This window comes from Pseudoliparis swirei, chromosome 5 (assembly GCF_029220125.1).
Source record: "Pseudoliparis swirei isolate HS2019 ecotype Mariana Trench chromosome 5, NWPU_hadal_v1, whole genome shotgun sequence".
In the NCBI taxonomy this organism is placed as follows: domain Eukaryota; kingdom Metazoa; phylum Chordata; class Actinopteri; order Perciformes; family Liparidae; genus Pseudoliparis; species Pseudoliparis swirei.
In genome coordinates this window covers 12,075,091-12,099,010 of record NC_079392.1, presented here as the reverse complement: position 1 = coordinate 12,099,010, position 23,920 = coordinate 12,075,091, and the positions used below count along the sequence as shown (strand labels likewise).

Genomic DNA, 23,920 nt, shown 5'->3' with positions numbered 1-23,920 from the left:
TATCTGAACTAATTGTGCCTCCCCACTGTCCGTGTTATGAGTTGTTGAGTGGTTTATCAATGTATTGTTGATGATCTTTTTTGATTTGAATATATAAATCGTGTATCATATAGTAATAATACTATGCCGTGATAATCTGCAAGTGAGAAGAATGTACTCCCTTCAAACTCCTCATTATTCATTTTCAGACAGGCACCTTTCTTTCCTATATACTGTAATATAAAGTGCCCTATATGTTTGAACTGCATGGACGATTTTGTGCTCAGAACTATTGCAAACATTTTCCAAGACCAATTAAAACCCAGTGCATTTGTTGTGCAGTCAACTTTATAGGAAGAGTTCATATTGGTGTCTGAGCCCAGATGATTGTCTATCCTCTAAGCTGGAATCAGGCATATTTTGCTAAACACCTTCAAAAACTACAGCATCAATACCATCATACTTTCATTATTTATTGGAGTAATACAGAAGTTGGACGGACATCAATGTGCCAGTACTCCTCCTGGTGATTATTGGCCAATTCAAGCACTGGTTTTTATCACTGATTTTCAACCATCCAAAGGCAGAAATCCAAACTTAAACCTGAGGCCAGTAAACCACATTTCAGGCAATCTGTTCATTACAAGTTGTGAGATATCCTGCTGACAGGCAAACAAACAAACAAACTACCAGGGGCACAATAACAGCCTTTGTGGCGGAAGTAATATAATGAGTAAAGCTGCAGTGGAAACTAGGCTATTGAGAGAGTCTCCTCCTAGAGAGCCAATAACAGCATCAGCTCACAGAGTGGTTATTTCCCCCAGAGCGCTATGAGCCGAGTCGTGGAAGGGAACACATGAGACACACATTCACTGAAATAATCATCTACTCAGCTTGGTTATTAATATCTGCACATTTATTCATGTCAGAAAACACACACTGCCTAAGTACATCAGTATCTCAGTCGTTTAGGCATCCATCCAGTCAGTCAGTCAGTGGTATATTGGCATCGTTGATTAGAGGCACTGACAGTGTGCTGAGGTCTTCACAGAGGGTCCACCAGTATATACTGCTCTGCAGGGGGTGCTGTTAGGGTGTTTTGGGGCCCAACAGAAGATGGAGGTGAGGGGTCCTGAATTCTGTCAGTGTAAAAGACTGACTCAGTCTGTAGACCAGGATACATGGGCTTTCATGTGAGACAAGCCTCACCTATCTTCTGGTTGAGTGACGACATTAGAAATCAATACAGCTGACGTGGACAAGCACTTTTTAGAGATGCAGGAACGAGCGATATCCTCTTCCCTTTCTGGCCAAGTTAGATGTCTGTCCGCGAAGTATGGAGGTCATGAGCTTAGCTTAGCAAAAAGACTGGAAGCATGGGGAAAACAGCTCACCTTGCTCTCACTTCAGTAAAAGAAATCGATTAGTTATTTCAGTAGCTTTAGGTCGTATCACACAGCCTTTCTTCTTCACAAAGTTGGGACCTCTTTTCTGACAACTTAATGTACAGAATGTCCATCTTGGCCAAATACTTGAGCAGGTTGTTTCACTGCGAGGTTGCCAAATAGCTGCACTACATAACTCCACCTGACACCAAAGTACACGAGCAAGATGCAACACGAACGCATGAGATACGTGATCATTAGTAAGCTTTTAACCATAGACTGTATATAAGAAGTGACGTCACCTGTTGGTTTGTAGAACGGCGTTATGGACACCCGAGTTCGGCAATTTCCGCGTCGCCATCTTCACTTTTTGCAACCCATGAACGGAAGTTGCCGCTTGGCTTTGACGTGTTAGTTGACAAATGTTTTTTGCTGTTTCTCCCTGTTTCCCCCTGTTTCCAGCCCTTATGCTAAGCTAAGCTAATCACCTCGTGGCTTTACTTTAAGCTTAATCAATCTTTAATTCCCGGCAAGAAAATCAGTGTTGCCCATCTGTCCTGGTCTGATAAGTCAAAAAGTGCAACACATGGATAAATATGATACACAGCCATAAACAGCTCCAATTTCTCCCCTTGTAAACATTAAGATACAAATTATTGAGAGGCAAATAATGACAATGGCAGCAAACTCTTCACCTGAACTAAACAATATCCGGTAGCACACTTTTCTTTATAGGTTTCTTTTATGTTCAGTGCTAAATCCTGATTTGATCAATGCCCTTTAGTAGAATCAGCACAGCCTACAGACATCTCCAAACGTGGAAACTTCAGAAAAAAATAACATTCTTGAACGGCAACCTCACTATCATATTATTCTCTCCATAGTAGAAACATCTTAGTTATTAAGTATGACTTTTCATGCACAAAATAAACCAGATACAACTTATACGATGCAACATGTAACACTTGTCTGTCATTTTTAACGAAGCACTGAGATTCAACTTGTTGCTTAAACCATTAGCATTCAGATACCAGCATTGATTAATGGCAATGAAACCAATCATTGTCAGTGAGATATAGTTACCAGCTGTTACGGTTATCTAACAAGTAAACGCAGTTAGAACCAAGCAAACAGAAACAGTAACCCTGGTATTTTAACTATTTCAGTACATTACCAGACCAAAGAACAACAAAACAGACTTTCCAGAAGCATTAATGCAATCGTATCAATTCCAGTGAACATAGAGCAAATAAATGTGCAGATTGACAAAGTATTAAACCTATTAACAGTTAATGGCCATATGTGGATGCCTTTATATTCCAGTGCTTTCTTGATTTCGTTGGATTTCGACTGCTTAAAACATTTGTCCAACCAATGAAGATCATTAAATGCAGAATTGTGTTTAATTGCAGCAATACCAATCCAAAAATAGTCCTGTATAAAAGGAGGAGTTTAACGACTCGATAAGATACTTTAAGGGGTTCAGAGCCAGTCTAAATATGACAGGATAGGTACAAAAAGGTTTCCAGGCTACTGTCTTAAAGGTTTGTTAGGTGATGGCTGTTCGTAGTATAATAGTGTCCTACAATTTAATTTCCTCCCTTTCTTTGTAGCTTATTATTCCATACAAGGTGTTCAGTAGCTTTATTGGAGCGTGAGCCTGTCAACATGAAAAAAGGTAATGCTCCCATTCTTTCATGTAAGACGAAGAGTGTTATTTCTCAGAGGAGGAGGAGGAGGAGGATTGCTGCTGACTGACTAACTCAGTCTAATGTGAAAAACTCCTCGACTGCTGTGTCTCACCCACAGCTTTCATTATAACTCTGATTTGATCAGCTCTTTATTTCCTTTTTTGTTAAACCAAACTGCACGTTGGGCTAAAAAGAACAGCCTGGCATTTGGTTTTCTATTTTCCATTTGTCTCTCACCCTCTCGCATGTGTTAACTTAAAATCCCTAAATACCACAGTACTTTGTCCTCACAGTGCTTTTCTCCTGAGTGTCCTCATGTGTGGGATCAGGTGCGTGGTTGTGCTCTCCAGACAAATAAAAGATGTAAACAGCTGCCTCTTACCACAGCTGCTTTTTTCTCTACGTTATATCGCTTCTGATTACGTGACCCAAACTGACCTTTGACTGATTAAAAGTTAGAAAACCAAATTTAAAGTGAAACAGGAAGCTTTTTTCCTCTTCTGGCTATGACTCTAGTTGTCTAATAACAATATTTGAAAATCTAGTGGAAAGATCCTTTCAACTGCTACATAAATTAACTTTTGAGGCATGAATAAAATAATGTATTTTCTATTTTAAGGATTAAAGTCACTCAAATCTATAAATACTGTTCTTTAGAGCTACCTTGTTCTTTAGTCATTGAGTCAAGTATGACAGGATAAGTTCAGATGCCTTGTGACTGCACGGTATTCAGCTCAGTTGCACTGAACTGGAACAGATAATCAAATAAACAGAAACAGAAAATCTAATTTGATTCTGAGTACATAACTGATCTTTTCAGGATGGGCTTAACAAACAGCTAGACCTCGGTCATACAGGGTGAAAAACAAACCAAAAACGAAACAACATAAAAAAATAAAAGATCTGTCTACAAACCCAGACAAGATCCACACCACTCTTCTGCAGCCGCTTAACACGGCAGTGAAACCTGGTTAATTAAATGATGTGTCTTACAACCAGAAACATCTACGAGCTCAGCACACGTTCATTAGCAATGTTCAAACTAATTAGAAGTTTAGAGTTAAATGCTTTTGGCTGCACGCGTCACTTTGAGTTCCCATTGTGTTTGCAAGTTCCCTCCCATCACAGTGCCAGTTTGGGTGTGTTGTGAAGACACAGATTAAGGCTTCAGGAGAAGCCTCAGAGACAGCCTCTCGCATGTGGTCTACCAGCACAGTCAAATGATGAGACGAGCAGCTCTTAACGAAACGGATGATATCAGAGTTACTTTTCCAGTGAACGAGGGCATCGCCCAATGTGGTATAGAAGGCCGACAGTAAAATACACACACAAACATACAGTGCTGATGTGAAAACATTCAGACACTCAGTGCACAGTTTGTACAAGATTCCTGATCATTATTAAATAGATTGAGTATTTACAATATATGCTAGGCTAACGTTAACCAAATAATCAATAGTATTCATGTATATTATCCTATATTTACACATATCATGACAGTTGAGAATATTTACACATTATGTATGTGGATTCATTACAAGAAAAGAGTTGACACACAATCTAAAAAGAAAAGCAATCAATACAGTAGAATATTTTCCACTATTATGTCAAAATGGCAAGCCAAAATTGACTCCTTAGCCTAGTTCTCACTAAAGGCACATACAAAGCTAACCGGGGTGTAGCCTTCCGCCTGATACACACCAAACAGATTCATGGAACACTGTTTCTACCAGATGATGCTGTTCATTGTGCTTTGTCTTTTTTTAAATTAACGAAAAGTGCTTTGGATTTTATTACCTGTGTTAGGTTAGAAAGATGTATAATGTGTGGCTCAGTGGCCACTACAGTAAGTGGCCCTGAAGTCTCTCCTGTAGGGCCTGTACAAAAATACCTGGAGGGCTCATTTCCACTCAGGAATTGGATTAAGTCTCACACTGTGTTCTCAGTGGTGATGATTGTTTTCCCAAAGATGAGACTTGTTCCCACCTCAAGTGTTTGCCTCTATTCTTCCTTCTACTTCAACCGACCAGCTCCTCTCTATTTTCCTCATTTTGCATTCTCTCTTAATGCTTGAACCTTCTGCATGTCCCACTCTCTGTGCACCACTAGTCCTCTGCCTGTCGCCCGAACAGGCTCAAGATTTACATGCAATTAATTTGCATTTACCTGTATCCTTAATCAGAACGCAACCCAGGTAGTGGGTCAAAAGGGTAATCTGAACCAGTGCCTAAAAAAACTCAAAGAAATGTTGGGGCTTGAACGTCAAAAAGTCCTGACTTCTCAAAAACATCCTGTTCACGTTGCAGCCTGTTTCAATATTCAGACTGGATTCCAAGAGCAATAGCAAGATTAAATAGATCCATCAAATCTAATTACAGCTTCATATGTTAGAGCATTAAGTAAAATATTACGATTTAAAGCGTATTCAAGCATATATCAAATGAATTGCGACACGATCTTGTGAGGGCATTTTGGCTAATCCCTTCACTAAATATGCCCTTTAACCACAGGCTCGTATTTTAATTTCCTGCACTTTGGCATTTGTCTCTCCACCTATTCTGTCCCATTGATCTCTGTTTTTTCTCCCCTCTTGTTTCTCTTAGCTGTAGCCGAGGTTCTCCATCTCGTGGCGGTATCGCAACTCTGACACTTTTGCTTTGTGCTGCTTGCTCTCCAGATGCTGCCTGAAGTCGGCCTCCTGCTCGGCTCCGCAGTTGCACATGGAGCAGTAGAACTGTCCGCTGGGAGTCACACACATGGCCAAGTCCCTGGGGATGCGCTGCCTCGGTCTGGGGTTGTAGTACGGCCCTGGAGCGAGACAAGCAGGAGACAAGAAGTCAGCTGGAGTGAAACATTCATCATGACAGCTGGCGGGATATGTTAACGTTGGACTAATGGTTGGCAAAGGGCCATTCATTAATCTATTAATGATGTAGGCAGCTCAATAAAATGTAAAAGAAAATGTATATGTAGATGACTTAGCAGTCCCAAACCCAAACATATTAAGTTTACAATCAAACAAACCCTTTCAGCCAGTCAGTCAGCTCACTGTCACTGTGGGCCGGACTGAAATTGTTCAAATGGGCTTTGACTTTTAAAGGGACTTTATGAATTAAACAATTAATTAATTATTAAAATCCATTGCATCACCAGTCGTTAGTACGAATTAGATGTTTGAGAATAAACCAGCATCTCACACTTAATTATAATCTGATATATTACTGATGTGTGTGTTAAAGATACACAAGTCAAATGGGATTACAACTAGGTTGATTATTGGATGGGGTTGTTCATTGTTGTTCATTGTTTTGATGACACAGATGTAGCCACTGTTGATTTAATGTGTTGTTCTGACACATACAGATCATATTGTAGCTTCTTTTGTATTTCATGAGTTTAACATCGCTGTTAAAAATAAAACAGAAGCTTTCATCTCTATGTCAGTGAGTGTCTGTTTTTAAGCCTTTTTTTAATTCATTGTTAATATTTTACCTGGCATGGAAGCAGGTAGCTGTGGGCTGTGGCGGTTTTTCACCAGTCTGTATTCACTGCCATCTTTCCTGTTTCTTCTCTGGGCTGCCTCAATGGTGCCTTCCCTGAAACAGGCAGAGCCGGAGTCCAGATCACTTCAATTTAGATCAAGAGGGGAGTAAGACAGTCTGTTTGTATTTACAAGTTTTTAGCCTGCCAGGTTTGGAAATGAAGAAAGCCCAAACCAGATGTGTGTTTAAGTTTGGGGTAACTGGGTAACTTAACCTGGATAGACACATACTTAATACATTTTGGGATCATTCAGATGAACATGAATAAACAGGAATAACGCAAAAATATAACCATATTATTTAATTAAATATATCTTTCTGAGCTGCCTTTAATTCAGTTATTGCTTCCAGGGGATTTGCAAGAAAAACAACAACACAGCAATAAGGACGAGACCTCTGGATGCTCCAAAAGGTTTATTTACTTAAACTTACATGTTACTGGAATTCTGTTGGGCCTCAGCGAGCCGTAGTTTCTTGGCGTGGTTCTTGCCCTGGTAGTGGGCCTGTGCAACTGCCAGTGAACTGAACGAGGCGTCACACAGCTTACAATAGTCATTCTCTGTGGCTAAGATGACCCTGGTTGCCCCCTTATACTGCACCTGCAAACACAGTACAAAGCAGTGCAGTGTATATGTAGAGAGGAGGTAGGGAGTAAACAGTGAGGAAGAGAAGGAATACATTTCTGGGTCCGGTGGGAGTTAGAGAAGAATTTATTGTACAGCTTCTTAAAACTGTCAACTATAACAAAATGAAAGTTGTTAAATCATGATAGAAATCCCATCTATGCCAATAATCATAGAGGATATGATAAGATAAGAAGATGAAAACATGATCTAGATGTTTTTTATTTGCGCTTAGTAGGTAAGAACGTTTTTTACCAAACAGCAATATACACATTCAATAGTGACGGAGTGACATTATCATACATTTAGAGTTGTGTTTCTGGCTGCCTGAACCAACACCTGAGAGAAATATATGGCTCTTTAGGTGCTAAATACACCACTACGTTCACCAGCTAGACTCTAACATTGCCTGGTGTTTGGTGATGAGCACTGCTACCTGCTAGCGACAAAGAATACACTCTGAGTCAAGCAAAACAGTAAAGTTGTGGGTCAGACAGCTAAACTACAAGCTGAAACTAAAAAAATAAACAAGGGGAACTGCAGATTCAGATAATGAATCTTTGTAGGTCCATCCCTATAAAGGATCCCTTTCAAATTGTCATATTATTTTCACATTGTCAATTGAACCACAAAGCTATTGATTACAGCTATATTTTAGTCTAAGAAAATGTAACATTGCAACAGAAATGTATTACATAATGATTGTATTTCACTCGTAAATTGTTCAGTGTTGAGTGGATGATGTGAGATTTCACTGAGTGGAGCAGAGTGACTGCAATATATTTCCGCCTCCTCAAAGGTAAACTACCTATAGACTAGTCCCTTCAGCAGCAGTACACCCACTTCCTCATCTAAAACTGTAACATTTCGGTCGATTGGTGCTGCGTTGTTGTATCTGACCTGCCTGCCTGCGTCACTGTCGTTTGATCCTGAGCAGACGGATGTCTGGCCGTTCGCCTGGAGGACTTCTGGGATCCTGATCGCCGGAGGCTGTTGACTGCCAGCGTAGAAATTTCTTAGCTTTTTACTGTGGTTCTTCCCCTAGACAGACAAATCAGGAGCATTTTGTTTTTATGTATGTATTTTAATATTTGACATGTTTTGTACATTTTTATTTCAACTGACCTGGTAGTGAGCTTGTGCCTGCTGAGCAGAGTTGAGGGTAACATTGCAGAGTTTACAGTACAGTGGTTTACACAGTTCCCCCAACCCTGGAGAGTCTTCCTGCTCATCCGTCCCCAGCAGAGAGCCCTCATCCTGTGGCTGCTCGCTGGCCGGGGCTGCCTGTCCCGGGAGAGGACCGGGGATTAGGCAGGACATTGGGGGCATTGGGGGCAGATGGGAATGGTCTGGACCTGCAGCATGAGGGGAGGACATGGGGCTGGGAGGGAGGGGGAATCGGCAGACTCCTGGTGGGGGCACCAGTGATTGTAAAGGGTTTAGAGGTGGAGGCCGCAACGGTTGTATGAGGTCCATGGTGGGAGGCACTATTACTTGTGTGTGATCTACAGGTGGGGGACCCAGAGTGTGTGCCATTGGTGGAGGACCCAGTGGCTGAACCATCGGAGGAGGTCCTAAGCTGTGTGATAGAGTAATGGGAGGATGTCTTAACGTGTGAGTAGCAGGCATAAGCGGGGGACATAGAGTCTGGGTAGGAACCATTGTCGGGGGTCCAATTGCCTGAGCAGGGGCAAGGGGTGGTGGTCCGAGAGGTTGTCTAGGCACCATTGGTGGAGGTCCCAGCTGGTGCAAAGAGTCCATGTGATGGAAAGGCTGCTGGGGATGGCTGAACAGACTCAGAGGAGGCTTCAACATGGTCCCTGGGCCTGTGGACAACACAGGCATTTACACATTAAGTTTAAAGAAAGGGGCAGATCAAAGAGAATTCATACAAATAAATTCAGTAACCTTGATGAGTAAGGCATTGTTGTATGGACATTCCACTTTTTTTTTAAAAGCATTCAGCCTGTCCAGGTTTGAATGGCTTGTCTACTACTTTACATTACGTTACATTACATGTCATTTAGCAGACGCTTTTATCCAAAGCGACTTACAATAAGTGCATTTCAACCTAGAGTACAAACTAAGAACAACAAGAATACAGAAAGTAACATTTCCTCAACATAGTCGAACTACAAAAGTACCATAAGTAAGTGCTATTTAAGTGCCACTGAAGTGCTAATCTGTGTTTTACTCCAGATATAGTCGGAAAAGATGTGTTTTTAGTTTCCGGCGGAAGATGTAAAGACTTTCTGCTGTCCTGATGTCAGTGGGGAGCTCGTTCCACCACTGAGGAGCCAGGACAGCAAACAGTCTGGATTTCGAGTGATTGGCTCGAAGTGCAGGAGTCACAAGTCGATTGGTTGATGCCGAGTGGAGCGAACGTGCCGGGGTGTACGGTGTGACCATATCCCGGATGTAGACGGTGCCTGATCCGTTCAGAGCACGGTACGCCAGAACCAATGTTTTGAAGCAGATGCGGGCAGCGGAGGAGCGGAGTGGTTTGGGTGAATTTCGGGAGGCTGAAGACCAGTCGAGCTGCTGCATTCTGGATGAGCTGCAGAGGTCGGATGGCCTTAGCAGGTAGACCAGCCAGGAGGGAGTTGCAGTAGTCTAGGCGTGAAATGACCAGAGTCTGGACCAGAACCTGTGCCGCCTTCTGAGTAAGAAGAGGACGTATTCTCCTGATGTTGTGCAGCATGTACCTACAGGAACGCGCTGTCGCAGTGATGTTGGCCGTCAGGGAGAGTTGACTTTCTAGTGTCACCCCGAGGTTCCTGGCAGTCAGGGTAGGAGCCAACACAGAGCTGTTGAAGGTGGTAGTCAGGTCATGGGTGGGGGAGCCTTTCCCTGGAAGGAATAGTAGCTCGGTCTTGTCAGGGTTGATTTTCAGGTGGTGTGCAGACATCCACTGAGAGAGACTTTGGTCCAGATTGAAATATCGCAGGAATTATTGGATGGATTGACAAGAGATTTGGTATTAAAGGTCTGTAGAGGAATAATCGTAATGACTCATCTCGTGCCCCCATCACATCAAAATGATAATTTATCGAGTTAAATATCTCAATATCTGCTCCAGAATTGGGCACATATGTACTTATACCGGATAACGTATTTGACTATCTGTGGTGATTGCCTGGCTTTTCCTTTGGCACCATGAGTAGGTTGACATTTGTGCTTTGGAGTAAAATGTTGAACCAAATATTGGATGAATTACATTGAATTTTGGTTCAGACATTCAAGTTCCCCTCATGATGAATTTTACTCATTTCGGTTCAGCGCCGACCTTTCATCGCTAACCGTTTATGGCCAAATACCTGCAAAACTAAAGACGTTCTCATCTGTCTCATCTGTTCTTTGTGTATAGTGCTAATTATCAAATGTTTGCAGATGATATGGTAAATGATATACCTGTTAAACATCAGCATATTAGCATGTGGCTGTTAGTATTTAGCTCATAGAGCTGTTAGCATGGCTGAAGACTCTTGATCTGGTGTGCACCAAAATACAAACTGGAGAATATTTGGGCTTTGGACTACATGGATGAATTCTGCCAAAATAAAATTAGTCAAACAATCTATATTAGTGAGTACAATTGGATGAAATTAGTGTGATTTGTTTTGAAGCAAAGGTGCAATTTTGAGTAAATGAGCTTATAAATTGTAAAACAAGAAAGTCCTTTATATTGGCATCACACAGACACTGGGCTCACTTTGCTTATCTTTCCACTAAATTTCATTGAAATCTTTAAATATGTTTTAAAGATATCCTACGGACTAATAAAGTAACAAAAATACAACACAAATCAAATATCACTTCCTGGCAACGATAAATATTTGCCTTGCATTGGATTAGACTGCTATGTAGATATCGTCTATTGACTAATCATCAAAAGGACATTGAGATGGAACTTGAGGAAAATTCAAGAACCGATGTACAGTGACATTAAAAAAAGAATTATTTTTTCCCTCTGAGCCCAGAGGCCGGAGAGACGTAAAGAGATGGGCGAATGGAAACACATTCTCGAACAGAGAAGCTTCACACTCCAGTGGGCATCAGAAAGATTAGGCTGAGCCTGCAGCGCCTGCAGTCATGCATACGGGACGTCACATACAACATGCCTGTGCACACACACACTCAGACACTCACACACACACACACACACACACACATACACACACACACACACAGACCGTGGCAATAGAAATCCTCAAACTTCTCTGAACAGACGAAGAAGAGATCTCAGCCTGAAGTGTGACGAATACGCTGATGTGGCGTTAGTGTTTGTGTGTGTGTGTGTGTGTGTGTGTACATGGTAAGCATGAGAGTATGAATGAAGAGAACAAGAGAGGAGAGAGAGCGTCATATTAAATGAAGTAATGTGCTGATGATTTAACCCTTGTGTTGCCTTAGGCTCATTTTGACCCGAATCAATATTACACCCTCCCCCCGCCTATGGGTCATTTTGACCCGATTCAATGTTTCACCCTCCTGTTACCTTTATATTTACTAACATATTTTACCCTTTGGGTTCAATTTGACGCCAGCAATTAAAACCTCCAGAAAATTATTAGAATTAATATTGTTTTCCAAGTTTAAGTGTGAGGCACTTTATGTTTGTTTGTTGACTACCGAAAGAACACCGACATTAAACATTGAATGGGGTCAAATTAATCCTAAGGCGGGGGGAGGGTGTAATATTGATTCGGGTCAAAATGACCCTAAGGCAACACAAGGGTTAAAGTATATGTGTGTTCACTTGTGCTGCTCCAATGCTCTATTTTGTGTGTGTGTGGTTGTGTGTGTATTGCCACACATATTGTCAGATCAGTAATAGGCCAACAGCTGTGTCAAAACTCACCGTGCTGGAAGGTTTTATCTGGCATCCAATTGGACACTCAATGGCAGTGATTCATAGACTCAAAATAACCTCCGGAGGTGTTTCTGTTTCCGATTGCTGTTCGCTATTGAGTCTGTCCGTCCAGTCAGTGCTGCTGTCTGTCTGTCGTCCGTGCTCCCTGACTTCACGACAAAGGTATGCTGGACAAGGCACTGACCTTGTTAAAGTATTGTAAACTAAGAAATTGGATGAGTTGACTGCACATTAATAATATAAGTTGTGCAGCTATTGCATATACTGTATATAATAGCAGTTTTACTACTCATTGGCATTGTGAGTGTTGTTTTAAAATATTCTTAATAAGGCTTTTACATGTACTATCTTATGGAGCTTTTCATGAGCAAACCACGATTTATTTGTGATAAGTTTGAATTGGCCATTGTGAGTGGATGGTCAAAGGAAAGCATCTCTAACAGAACCTCAAACTTCATTCACAAAAGAAGTCTCAGACAAAGTGCATTGCAGAAACATCTTTTGACACCTTTAGAAACAAAGATGGAGGCAAAACAGGAAAAACATGGTTTAAATGTTACAATACACATACAACAAAAATAGCCTTTTTTTCTATCGCCATTAATAGGTTAAAAGAGGGCCCAATCATTATAATTATACATATTTTCAATATTCATTGAACGAAACCGCCCTGTTGTTGAATTTGACACCTCCGCAATGCTCAACAACCACAATTAAAGCCAGCCATAAAAAGATCCACCAATCACATTCCACATACTGCACATTATCAAAAAAAAAAAAATTAAAAAAAAAGGCACTGAACCCCAGTTGCAATTACTAAGGATGGGTTAAATGCAGAGAACTAATTTCCCCTTGGGGATTAATAAAAGTGTATATTTTTATTTATTTATTTATATAATCTAATCAGAAGAAATCTCATGACAACCCTTCAACCGTGTTTGAGACCGCCTGCACAGCCGCCTTCAGAAACCTCACCGCTGCAGCAATTATGAGCACAAAGAGCGACTGAACCTTTTTGCTTGATGCTAAGCAGTCCCAGGTACGCATTGTGCGACTCCAAAAGAGACGACTGACATAAGATGACTAACATTCATGTCCTGCGTGTCACTTAGATTGTAAGGTAAGCTTGACGATGTTGCTGTCGACATGTTCCCCCATCGCTGCCTGCACACGTCTTAAACTCCTGCTCATGCTACCTCGTGAACAACTACTTTGCATCAGGATTTCATGGAGCCTTTGCTGTGCACTGAAACAGAGCATGGCTGTGTTACATTTCTAGAGTTTTAAGCTTGATCAGCCAAGGTCAGTGTTGTGCCCAGACTCAGATTCAGGCCCACAAAGTAAGCACACATGCATGTGCAAAGCAGTGGAACTTGCTTCAAGATCAAAGACAAAATACATTTTGCTTTTGAGGACACGATCAACTTTGCAAGTCAAAATGCGGCTTCTGTAATGTTGCTCTGAAGCAGAGGGCAACACTTGTAGGTTGAAAACACATCATATCTGTGGGGCGATATTGTTCTTATAGTCTCAAAGTAATCTGCCAGAGTTGGAAAAAAGCAAACCACCTCAGAAGTTGTTCATTAGATATCCCTTGTCAGATATTTTTGAGAGTGATGAAACAATTCTTGGTTTTAGAACCACGCCACAAAAGAACTCCTGTCCTGGAGTCTGTTAATATCGTGGCCTCCACTGAGAATCTCTAAATAGGCCAAGTCTTCATGTTCTCTAGAGTTTTCTCTTGCTGAACTGTCTTGTGTCACATCAATTATGGAACAATGAGGAGCACATGCCTCCTGCACTTATTCCATCTGCTTCATTGGGCATCAGACAACCGCAGAAAGCAGCAAAGTCCACATACATCTTACTGTACTCTACAATTTACTCCCTTCATCTTTACAATAAAGCCGACCTTCCACTTTTATATCTCAGTAGCACTACATGTTTGATTGTCTTTTATAATAATTGAGATGAAGTAAGGGGTATACTCCTGCAAAGACTCTGAGCACCAGTCACCTAGTCTATGCATTAGGCTGCTATTACTCTATCAATTAGTATTCCTTCTTAAAGAAAACAACTCTAGACATCTAATTTCGTAATAAATGCTGAGAAAAGCCCATCACAAATTACCAGAGGCCAAGTTGTGTATTTTATCAGAAGGAAAGTTACCAAATCCAGTGGTATTCAATTGGGAATGATACAAAGCAGAAAAAGGCAAACACGTCCTCAGATTTCTACAATGACGTAAATGATTGATAGTTTACTAAATGTGTCATACAAAAATGTCCCCGTAATCATTTGTTTTGGCACGACACATTTGACTTTCAATCAATTACTATGACTTCCACTAACTTCCATCTGATACTTTACGCAGTCTATGCATTTATGACGGTAGTTTAATGGCAGTTATATTAGATGGATTGATCAGTCTCATGCTGCAAATCTGGATTATTTGTGTGGCAAGTATAACACATGCTGGCCTCAGGTCCATAAAAAAATCAGGAACACCTGTGTTATCATCATATGGGCAGGGGCAATGAAGGAACTTTCACTGAGTATTTACCACATGTCATCATCATCATCGTCATATGTGCAGATAAAGCAATGCAGTTAGGGAGCAGGAGTGATTCAGTCTCTATTTCTTCAAATGCTCTGACAACCACTTGATTGACTGCGATACCCAAGAGATGAAAGGGAACATTGCATTGAGGCTATTTACTGTTTCAAATTACAATCAGACATCAGCACAAACCTGGAGTCTCTCGGGAGGTCTCTTACCGCACAAGAGATCATTCGGGTATCTCGACAACCTCAGATTTGGCATCGCAGCATTCATGCTCTGTAAACTAAACAGAATGATGGCTGGTGCAACCCCTCTACATGACATTATGATAATGACAGCATCACCAGGGCAGCCGGTGGCAACATCCACCTTCCTCATCTGCACATTTCTCTGGCTAGATTTTCTCCATCCCTGCACAATTAGCGCAAACGATTGCTGACAGTCGGAGGGGACATTCTGTATGGCAAGCCTCTCCTTACCTGGCAACCGGGCAAGATAATGGCTGCTGTCGCCGTAGCTGACAGGCGGCGAAGTGTAATTTCTGCAGTAATCCGCACTCTGGTAGTACGGTGCATCCCCGTTCTTCAGCTGCAGCGCCATCATCGCAGGCGCATCCCTTTGCCAACTTCTTCTCTCAAAAAAACCGGACGACCAGGCACGATGGTCGTCTCTACCACACGCGCAAGACACCGGATCACACCGGAGGGGTATTGCAAAGAGGAGAGCGAAATACAGAACGCGTCAGTCAGCGACAACACTTATCAAATGCACAACATGTAAACACAGTGCGGGTGTGCCTTCTGATTTAATGTCGACAAAGATGTATTGAGTTGTATAAAGACAAAGATCCTGCCGAGGATCTTCCAGCTACCCCCATCCCTTCTTTTGTGGTACAGTCTATTTCCGATGGCACCGCTGCTGATTTGCATTTGTGGCAATCATGACACATTGTCTAAATAGGTTACATCTCTGTGGTGCCCCCTGATCACCTTTGTTTGTCTATTTATGAGTTTCAAATCTCCAGGGAAAAAGTCCGGGATAGTGTTGCTACAGAATGTATCCTGGTGAAATAGCATAAAGTATTGAGAACTACATTTGCAATAAGTAACAATATGTATTATTATATATACATAAAATAAGAATAATAATAAACAAAAAGTATAGAAGTGTGTTTATTGTAATTACTTGTATTGTTGCTAGCAGCATTACTAACATTTTGTTTGTATCATTGTCTACTACACTATCATTACCTTGTTGTAATATTTGCTACACTAAAAAAAACGATGCAAGCCCTTCTTAGAGGTGACACATTTAAATATTGTTTGATACATTTAAATAAATCAATTTAAAAAATAGATATTTATATTTAATGGGTGTAACACAAAATGTATGAATACTTTCATTTATTAGATTTATTTAGGTTAGATGGTGTGCATATCAACTCAAAATAAATGTGTTTCATTGAGGACTACTCTTTGCGCATGCGCCTTCTGAAAATCAGTTGTTTACATGAGGTGAAGTCAATTGCAGGCCTGTACAGTGGTGTAGTGGCTAGCTCCGTCGCCTCACAGCCAGAGGGTAGTGGGTTCAATTCCCAGTCGGGGTGTTACTTCGTTGTGGAGTTTGCATATTTAGTTAGTTAGTTTATATTTTGAGTTGGACAAACACAAATGTATTTAATTTAATGAATATCGTTATTTTATTTGAGATGTATTTGATACAAATGAGTTGGACTAACTTAATTACATTTTATTGCACTGATGTGCTAAATTTGAGTTGGAGTTGCATATAATTATTGGATGGAAAACCTGCCAACAATTTAATTGAGTTCATCCAATGAGTCATTTCTTTGAGTGTAGTGAGTCTTTGAGCTAGGACTTTTTTCCTCACCTATTTATGCACTGTAAAATGTAATAGTAAAGTTGAGTTAAAAAAATTAGTGAGCTTTACTCATTTCTGCTTACTTTGTTGACCTTACTTTAAGAAACTTAGTAAAGAACACTTTTTGGTGAGTAAAGTTATTAAACTTATTATCTCAAGTAAGCTTTACTTTAAAAAAATGAGTGAGGCGGACTCGGAAGAAACTCGGGTGCACTCGGCAGCACTCGGCTCGAATACGCATGCGCAGTCGACCACTGAAGACGTTCTTTGGCGGAGACGGATTGGCGGTAGCGAGAAAGCAATGCAGGTGTGCGAGTTACTTTCAGGTAAGTTTCAGCGTCTCAATAACGTTTTGCCGTTCATGTCCTTAGTAAACATCGTCGTATCTTCGCCATATTGTTCATATGTATATTCGTAGTTGAATGTTAACTTTACGAAGCGTTTAATGTAAGCTAGCTAGACCGTCAAAACAAACGAGTCACAATGTTAATGGCGGACATCGTCGTGGCTGTCTCACTCGTGTGCATTAACGCAGCACTACGGGAGTCACACAGCGCTACTGTCACTGAGTTAGGAGTGAATGCAATGTTAGGTTGAATGTAATGTAATGGTACTACTTTATAGACATGCGGAGTGATACGAAGGCATGTGTGATCAGAGGGGGGGCGTGTACAGTCGTCAGTCCGCTCTTGGAGTTACCCGAATCCAGTCAGTCACGGTTTTATGTATGGTTAAGCTAATAAAGATACTTGGAGATACAACGGGCTCAAAACCCTATTATTCCATAACACTACAGTAACGAGGAATAATTCAACCACAACCGTATGATGGAGAACTTCTCGGCCATAGCGAATGTTGTACAACGTTTTTTTATTTTTTACTTGAACATCATTTCTTATTTTGTGATATTTAATGGAAATGACATCCATTATAACCAATAGCAAGTTTGAAACTAAGCTCCCTGCCAACCTCCCTACAGACTATTTATGACTTCAATCTATCTATCTATCTATATCTAGGATAAGCATTTGTAATCATATTTGTCTGTGAAATCTTCCATTAAACTGATGGCTTTTTAGCCGTAAAAATGCATTTTGACGAGGAGTTATTTGCAGTTTGACTAATTGCTTTTGTTGTTTCTTTTGTAGGCTTTGAAAAACCTGGCAATGAATTGTAAGTATTGCTTATTTTCTTCTACACACTACTGCATAACACATGGAAGCGTTGCCAGATTGAGTCCATGTCTTCACAGAGTGTCTCCTGTGACGACCATGAAGGAACGATGAGGGGAGCTGATATAATCTGTTCAATCTAGAAGCCACTAGTTTTCTGCCCAGTGTGATGTAGTATGTTGTAATGTGTATACTGTAGGTCTAATATGACTAAATATTAATTTATTTCTCTTTGACGTTAGATTCTGGCTGAGTTCTGTCGCTTATCAAGCAAAAATCTGAGTTGCAATCAGAGTTCTTCAAAGATCTCGACAAATACACTCCTCGCTTCCTGGAGAAGTTCAAAACCCAGAGGGGGAAAGTGTCGGACAGAAACTTGAATATCTGCAACAAGTCACACCTGGGGTAAGTTTCTCAAGCAGTCATTTTCTGTATGTGGTTAATAAAGTAGTGTCACAGCATTGCATGCAGAGCTGTCAAATGATTGTCCTTTAACACTTGTGAATTGTGTGTGTTTAAAATATTTTTTTAGAGTACAGATGTGACTGGGAGGTGAACAGCAGTCCTCCGTGGCTCTCCCGTCATCCTTGGAGATGACAACGCAGACTTCTTCAAGAATTTGTAAGTAGACTTTCGTCAAAATTATTTAATTCCACACCACAGGATGCCCAATATATCTCATGTGTTCTGCCAGTTAATCTTTTGGTATTGGCTACTTCTCTTCCAATCAGTGCTTCTATACTTTTTGATTTACTTATCCCTGATTGGGGCCCTTTTAGTGGGATCTCCGTCTTTCCAGTCGGGTCCAGTTGCAGCTCTCTAGTCGCCCCATTCAAAACCCAAAGGCCTTCAAAATAAAAAATTACAAATCATATCACACCTAAATGGGCATCTGTACACCTTCACATGTCTGCATGATGGTAGAGGGGTTCTACTAATATCTCCTGTTACCAAAAAATGGTTTTCACTTGTAACATTATCGCTATTTCTTTGTTGCTTTTGGGCAATATGCTCGCTCTACTGCCACAGGAGGTTCAGGAGCAGCCAATATGATGCAGGTGTGACAGCTGAAGATGGTAGGTACCTGTTCAGCCTCCTGTGGTAGGAGCACATTTCCCAGAAGCAGCAGTGACAAAGAAATGTGGATGTTTACCACGAATATGGTTGGTTGCCCACGTATTAAACTTTGGTCTTTCTTTATTGAAGGTGTGAGTTTAGGATGGCATGAAGCTTCGACTTGACCCTATGTGGCTTTTGTTCACTTTGTCGTGAGTATCGGAGAGCCACAGCAAAACAATGACGGGGACCGGCTGCTCACCGTGCTCAGTTGATCGCGCTGTGCAGGCCGAAGCTTCTGCCTGGAGAAAGACCTGTGATCCCGCTGGAGCTACGGAGAAGGGCTCGCGGTTGCAGATCGGGTGTCAAGCGGAGGGCTAAAACGAGGAGATACAAACCCTCGCACCGTCGATCATAACGGGAACGGAGGTCTTTGGCCAATAAGACGGATGAGCTCGGCGCTGGTAATGTCTGAGAGGATCTTCCGTGAGAGCAGCCTCTTGTGCTTCACTGAGACGTGGCTACACGCGACTATCCGGATCACAGCGCCTTTGCCCGGCTTCAGGACTGTTCGGGCTGACAGAGCTACACAGAGCGGTAAGAAGAGGGGGCGGATCGCTGTTTATGTGAATGAACGGTGGTGCCATCCGGACCATGTGCGTGAAGGGGCGCTTAGCCCGAACATTGAACTGTTGGCCGTGGGGATGCGCCCGTACTATTTGCCGAGAGAGTTCACGTCCGCCATTGTGGTTGTCGTGTACGTGCCGCCATCAGCTGACGCTGTGGAAGCTGTGGACACCATCCACTCCACTGTGTCTGCTCTGCTGAATCATCAGCCTGGAGCATTCATGGCTATCACTGGTGACTTTAACCACACCACATTGGAAAAAGCTCTCCCAACCTTCCATCAATACATTGACTGCCCAACAAGGAACAATAAAACTCTGGACTTGCTGTATGCTAATACTAAGGACGCATAGTACTTTCTCCAAACGTCTCCAAACGTCTCCTCACGCTCCGCTGCCACAAGGACAGATACAGGAGAACATTCCTGCCGACGGCTATGAGGCTCTACAACAGTTCACCTCTTGCCAGATCACCCTAACCCTTCTTATATTTGTTTTATTTTATTTTTTTTATTCTTGTGTGTTGCTGCTACTGGCTCGACAAATTTCCCCTTGGGGATTAATAAAGTATATATCTATCTATCTATCTATCTATACAGCGCCACTGCCCTTCCCCCCCTCGGCAGGTCTGATCATGACCTGGTCCGGCTGACACCCAGGTATGTTCCTCTGGTGAAGAGGCCGTGACCACCAGGACTGTGAGGAGGTGGTCTCTGAGGCTAACGACGCCTACAGGACTGCTTCGAGTCAACGGACTGGGATGTTGTGTGGACCGCACGGGAGGACATCAACAGTATGACCGACTGCATCACGGAATACATCAAGTTCTGTGAACACACCACCATCCCATCACGGACTGTGCGCTGCTTCCCCAGCAAGCCCTGATCACCAGGGACCTGAAGGCGCTTAACATGAATAAAGCTGCTTTCAGGTCTGGAGACAGGATGAGCTGAGAAAGCCCAGCGCAACCTAAAGGTGAAGCTCAGGGAGGCAAGGACTCCTACAGGAGGAAGCTGGAGACCAAACTCCAGCTGAACAACACAAGGGAGGTGTGGTCTGGCATGAAGCAGATAACTGGCTTCAAGGTGGAGGGAGACAGCCAGGGGCTCCTGGAGAGGGCCAACGAGCTGAACTGTTTTTTCAATAGGTTCACTTCACAGCCCTCCTGTCTCCTCCACACATCACACCTCCCAAACACCTCCCCTCTGTCCCCCTGCTGAGCTGCACATCCACCGAGCCCTCAATAACAATGGGCTCCTCCACCTCCCCTCTCTCTGTAACGACTGACCAGGTGAGAAGACAGCTGGAGAAACTACACCAGCGCAGAGCTGAAGGTCCTGATGGCATCAGCCCCAGGGTCCTAAAGACCCGCGCCACCCAGCTGTCTGGTGTCCTGCAGCGCCTCTTCAACCTCAGCCTGAGGCTGGGGAAGTCCCGTGCTGTGGAAGACGCCGTGCCTGGTCCCTGTCCCAAAGAAGTCAACACCATCTGGCCTCAACGACTACCGACCGTCTCCTCACCTCCCATGTGATGAAGGTGCTGGAGAGGCTGGTCTTGGCCCACCTCCGCCGCAGGTGAAATCGCTGGACCCTCTGCAATTTGCTTACCAGCCTCATGTGGGAGTGGACGACGCCATCATCTACCTGCTGCAACGAGCTCAGTCGCACCTGGATGGAACCGTGTCTCTGTGAGAGTCACTTTTTGACTTCTCCAGTGCATTTAACACCATCCAGCCACTGCTGCTGAGTGAGAAGCTGCGGTGGCGTGTGGACGCGCCCACCATCTCCTGGATCACTGACTACCTCACAGGCAGACCACAGTTTGTCAGAATGGGCGTGTGCTGTCTGGAACGGTGGTCAGTGATGTTGGAGCCCCACAGGAACTGTTCTGTCTCCTTCCTCTTCACCCTGTACACCAGTGACTTCCAGTACAACACGGAGTCATGCCATCTGCAGAAGTACTCTGATGATTCTGCAGTGGTCGGGTGTATTAGGGATGGACGGGAGGAGGAGTACAGGGCAGTGGTGAGTGACTTTGTAAAGTGGGGCGATGAGAACCACCTGCGGCTGAACGTGGCCAAGACCAGAGAGATGGTGGTGGACTTCAGGAGGAAGGCGACAGCTCCTACACCTCTGAGTGTCCTGGGAGTGGACGTGGACATGGTGGAGGAGTACAAGTACCTGGGCGTCTCCATCGACAGCCGACTGAACTGGAAGGCCAACATCAACGCTGTGTACAAGAAAGGGATGAGTCGACTCTTTTTCCTGAGAAAGCTTCGATCCTTCAACGTGTGCAGCAAGATGCTGGAGTTATTCTACCAGTCGGTTGTGGCCAGTGTGCTGCACTTTGCCATTGTCTGCTGGGGAGCAGCATCGAGCCGTGACACCAGCCGCCTTAACAAACTGGTTAGGAAGGCTGGCTCCATCATCGGCTGCCAGCTGGAGCTCCTGGAACAGGTGGTGGAGAGGAGGACGTTGAAGAAACTGGTGTCCATATTGGACAACCCGGACCACCCTCTCCACCACCTCCTACAGGGACAGAGGAGTACTTTCTCCAGACGTCTCCTCACGCTCCGCTGCCACAAGGACAGATACAGGAGAACATTCCTGCCGACGGCTATGAGGCTCTACAACAGTTCACCTCTTGCCAGATCACCCTAACCCTTCTTATATTTTGTGTTTTGTTTTTTTATTCTTGTGTGTTGCTGCTACTGGCTCGACAAATTTCCCCTTGGGGATTAATAAAGTATATATCTATCTATCTATCTATCTATGCCACCAAAGGGTCCTGATCGGGGTGTGTTGTGATGCAACTGCATCCACCTGTTCTCAGGCCCTTCTACATTCTGTTGTTTACATTTGCTCTATTATTGTTGTTCCATTCAAATATCCCTATTTGTAAATATGATAATTCATATTCTTTATTATTAGCTTTTGCAATCATTCAGTGAATCACATGATCAATGAATTAATCATCGCACTCACTCCTGAGCATCTTTCACTTGATTATCAAATATCAGAATCCAAGTAACCATTGTGTGTTCTACCATAGAAATGCAACGTGAAATTTGACATGTAATTGTGTTTTTTATGCTGCTCTTGTTATTAGGACTCTGATGACCTTCTGGACGTGTCCCACACCTCCATTGGGACCCTGACGGTGCTGAAGACATCGTGGCCTCCTCACTCGCTGGACCTGGAGTCTACAGCTACTGCCGTTGTTTTGGGAGGAGCAGTCGTGATGGGTGACCGTGATGATCTTCCCCATGCCCTGTGGCTACTCTTCGGACTTATTTACCCCTGAATTTGGAGTATCCTCAACGAGTGAGGAACACCTTCTGAATTTATTCATAGAGTGCTTCTCACTTGGACCAAAAACCCTAAAATACAATCACTCAAAAATCTACTGATGCCATAAGGGACTGTGTTCATGATGTGCAGTCAGGCCCGAGAACTTCACCCTTCTATCTCCAATAGAACTCTTTTATAGAAAATGTCTGTTTTTGTTGTTTTTCTGTCGTGAAATTTAGCAAATGCCGAAAACGCTGTGTTCATCATATTTCTGCGTTACAAAACCTAATCTGGCAACATGTTCAGCGTTTTAAGCACGTTGTTTGAGTTTTAAAACATGTGTTTTTCTTCTAAATAAACGTTGTCTTCCATTGTAACTGTTCTCCTTCTTTTGTTTCAACAACTTACAGTTTTTAGTTCAGCTTACTTGATCATTTTAAGGCAATCGGTTTCCTCACTATTTCTAAGTAATGGGATCTCATTGACTAGTAAAGTTAACTAGTTCTTATTAGTACTGTTTACTTAATATAACTTGGATCTTTTAAGTTGTTTTTTTTAAGTTAACCTAGTAACTAATAATTGTTAAGTTAACTATACTAATGTTTACTGCAATTACATGGGTTGCCTAAACTTAGTTTCTTTTAGCTTTAAGAACTTAAAATTATTGAGCTACTTTACTTAGAAATGTTGAGGCAATCGGTTTCCTCACCTTTTTCAAGTAAAGTCAACTTATTACATACTTAAAGTTTTTAAAGTTACCTTCACTCGTATCTTTTAAGTTGTCTGAACTGACATATTATGAGTTGACTTAACTTATGTTTACTCCAATTACATCAGTTGCCGAAACTCATTTATTTTTAGTTTTAAGAACTTAAAATTATTGAGCTACTTTACTTAGAAATTTTGAGGCAATCGGTTTCCTCACCTTTTTCAACTAAAGTCAACTTATTACATGATTAAAGATTGTAAGTTACCTTCACTCGTATCTTTTAAGTTGTCTGAACTGACATATTATGAGTTGACTTAACTTATGTTTACTCCAATTACATCAGTTGCCGAAACTCATTTATTTTTAGTTTTAAGAACTTAAAATTATTGAGCTACTTTACTTAGAAAATTTGAGGCAATCGGTTTCCTCACCTTTTTCAAGTAAAGTTAACTTATTACATTTTACAGTGTGGATACATGTTAATATATTGTTATTATTATAGTGTGGGTATATTTACATGTTCTCTATAT

The 23,920-nt window shown here is 42.3% G+C and overlaps 1 protein-coding gene and 2 long non-coding RNA genes across 4 annotated transcripts; 2 read left to right on the top strand and 1 right to left on the bottom strand.

The window, feature by feature from the left end:
* Positions 1-486: 486 nt before the first annotated feature.
* zmat3 (zinc finger, matrin-type 3) lies at positions 487-15,256 on the bottom strand. Its single transcript, XM_056415076.1, has 8 exons — positions 15,136-15,256; positions 8,901-9,046; positions 8,730-8,799; positions 8,346-8,575; positions 8,121-8,261; positions 7,037-7,196; positions 6,548-6,646; positions 487-5,863 (listed from the first exon to the last, which is right to left on the bottom strand). The coding sequence occupies exons 1-8, from the start codon at positions 15,254-15,256 to the stop codon at positions 5,655-5,657; spliced, it is 1,176 nt and encodes a 391-aa protein (XP_056271051.1). The 3' UTR covers positions 487-5,654.
* A 1,532-nt stretch (positions 15,257-16,788) lies between these two features.
* LOC130193916 (uncharacterized) lies at positions 16,789-19,004 on the top strand. Of its 2 annotated transcripts, none has more exons than XR_008831723.1 (5): positions 16,789-16,863; positions 17,686-17,710; positions 17,952-18,114; positions 18,242-18,330; positions 18,916-19,004. It is a non-coding gene; the product is annotated as an uncharacterized LOC130193916 (long non-coding RNA). The 2 variants fall into 2 exon arrangements; XR_008831724.1 differs by lacking the exon at positions 18,916-19,004 and adding an exon at positions 18,739-18,763.
* A 2,786-nt stretch (positions 19,005-21,790) lies between these two features.
* LOC130193917 (uncharacterized) lies at positions 21,791-23,058 on the top strand. The gene is made up of 2 exons (XR_008831725.1): positions 21,791-22,187; positions 22,500-23,058. It is a non-coding gene; the product is annotated as an uncharacterized LOC130193917 (long non-coding RNA).
* The last annotated feature ends 862 nt before the right edge of the window (positions 23,059-23,920 follow it).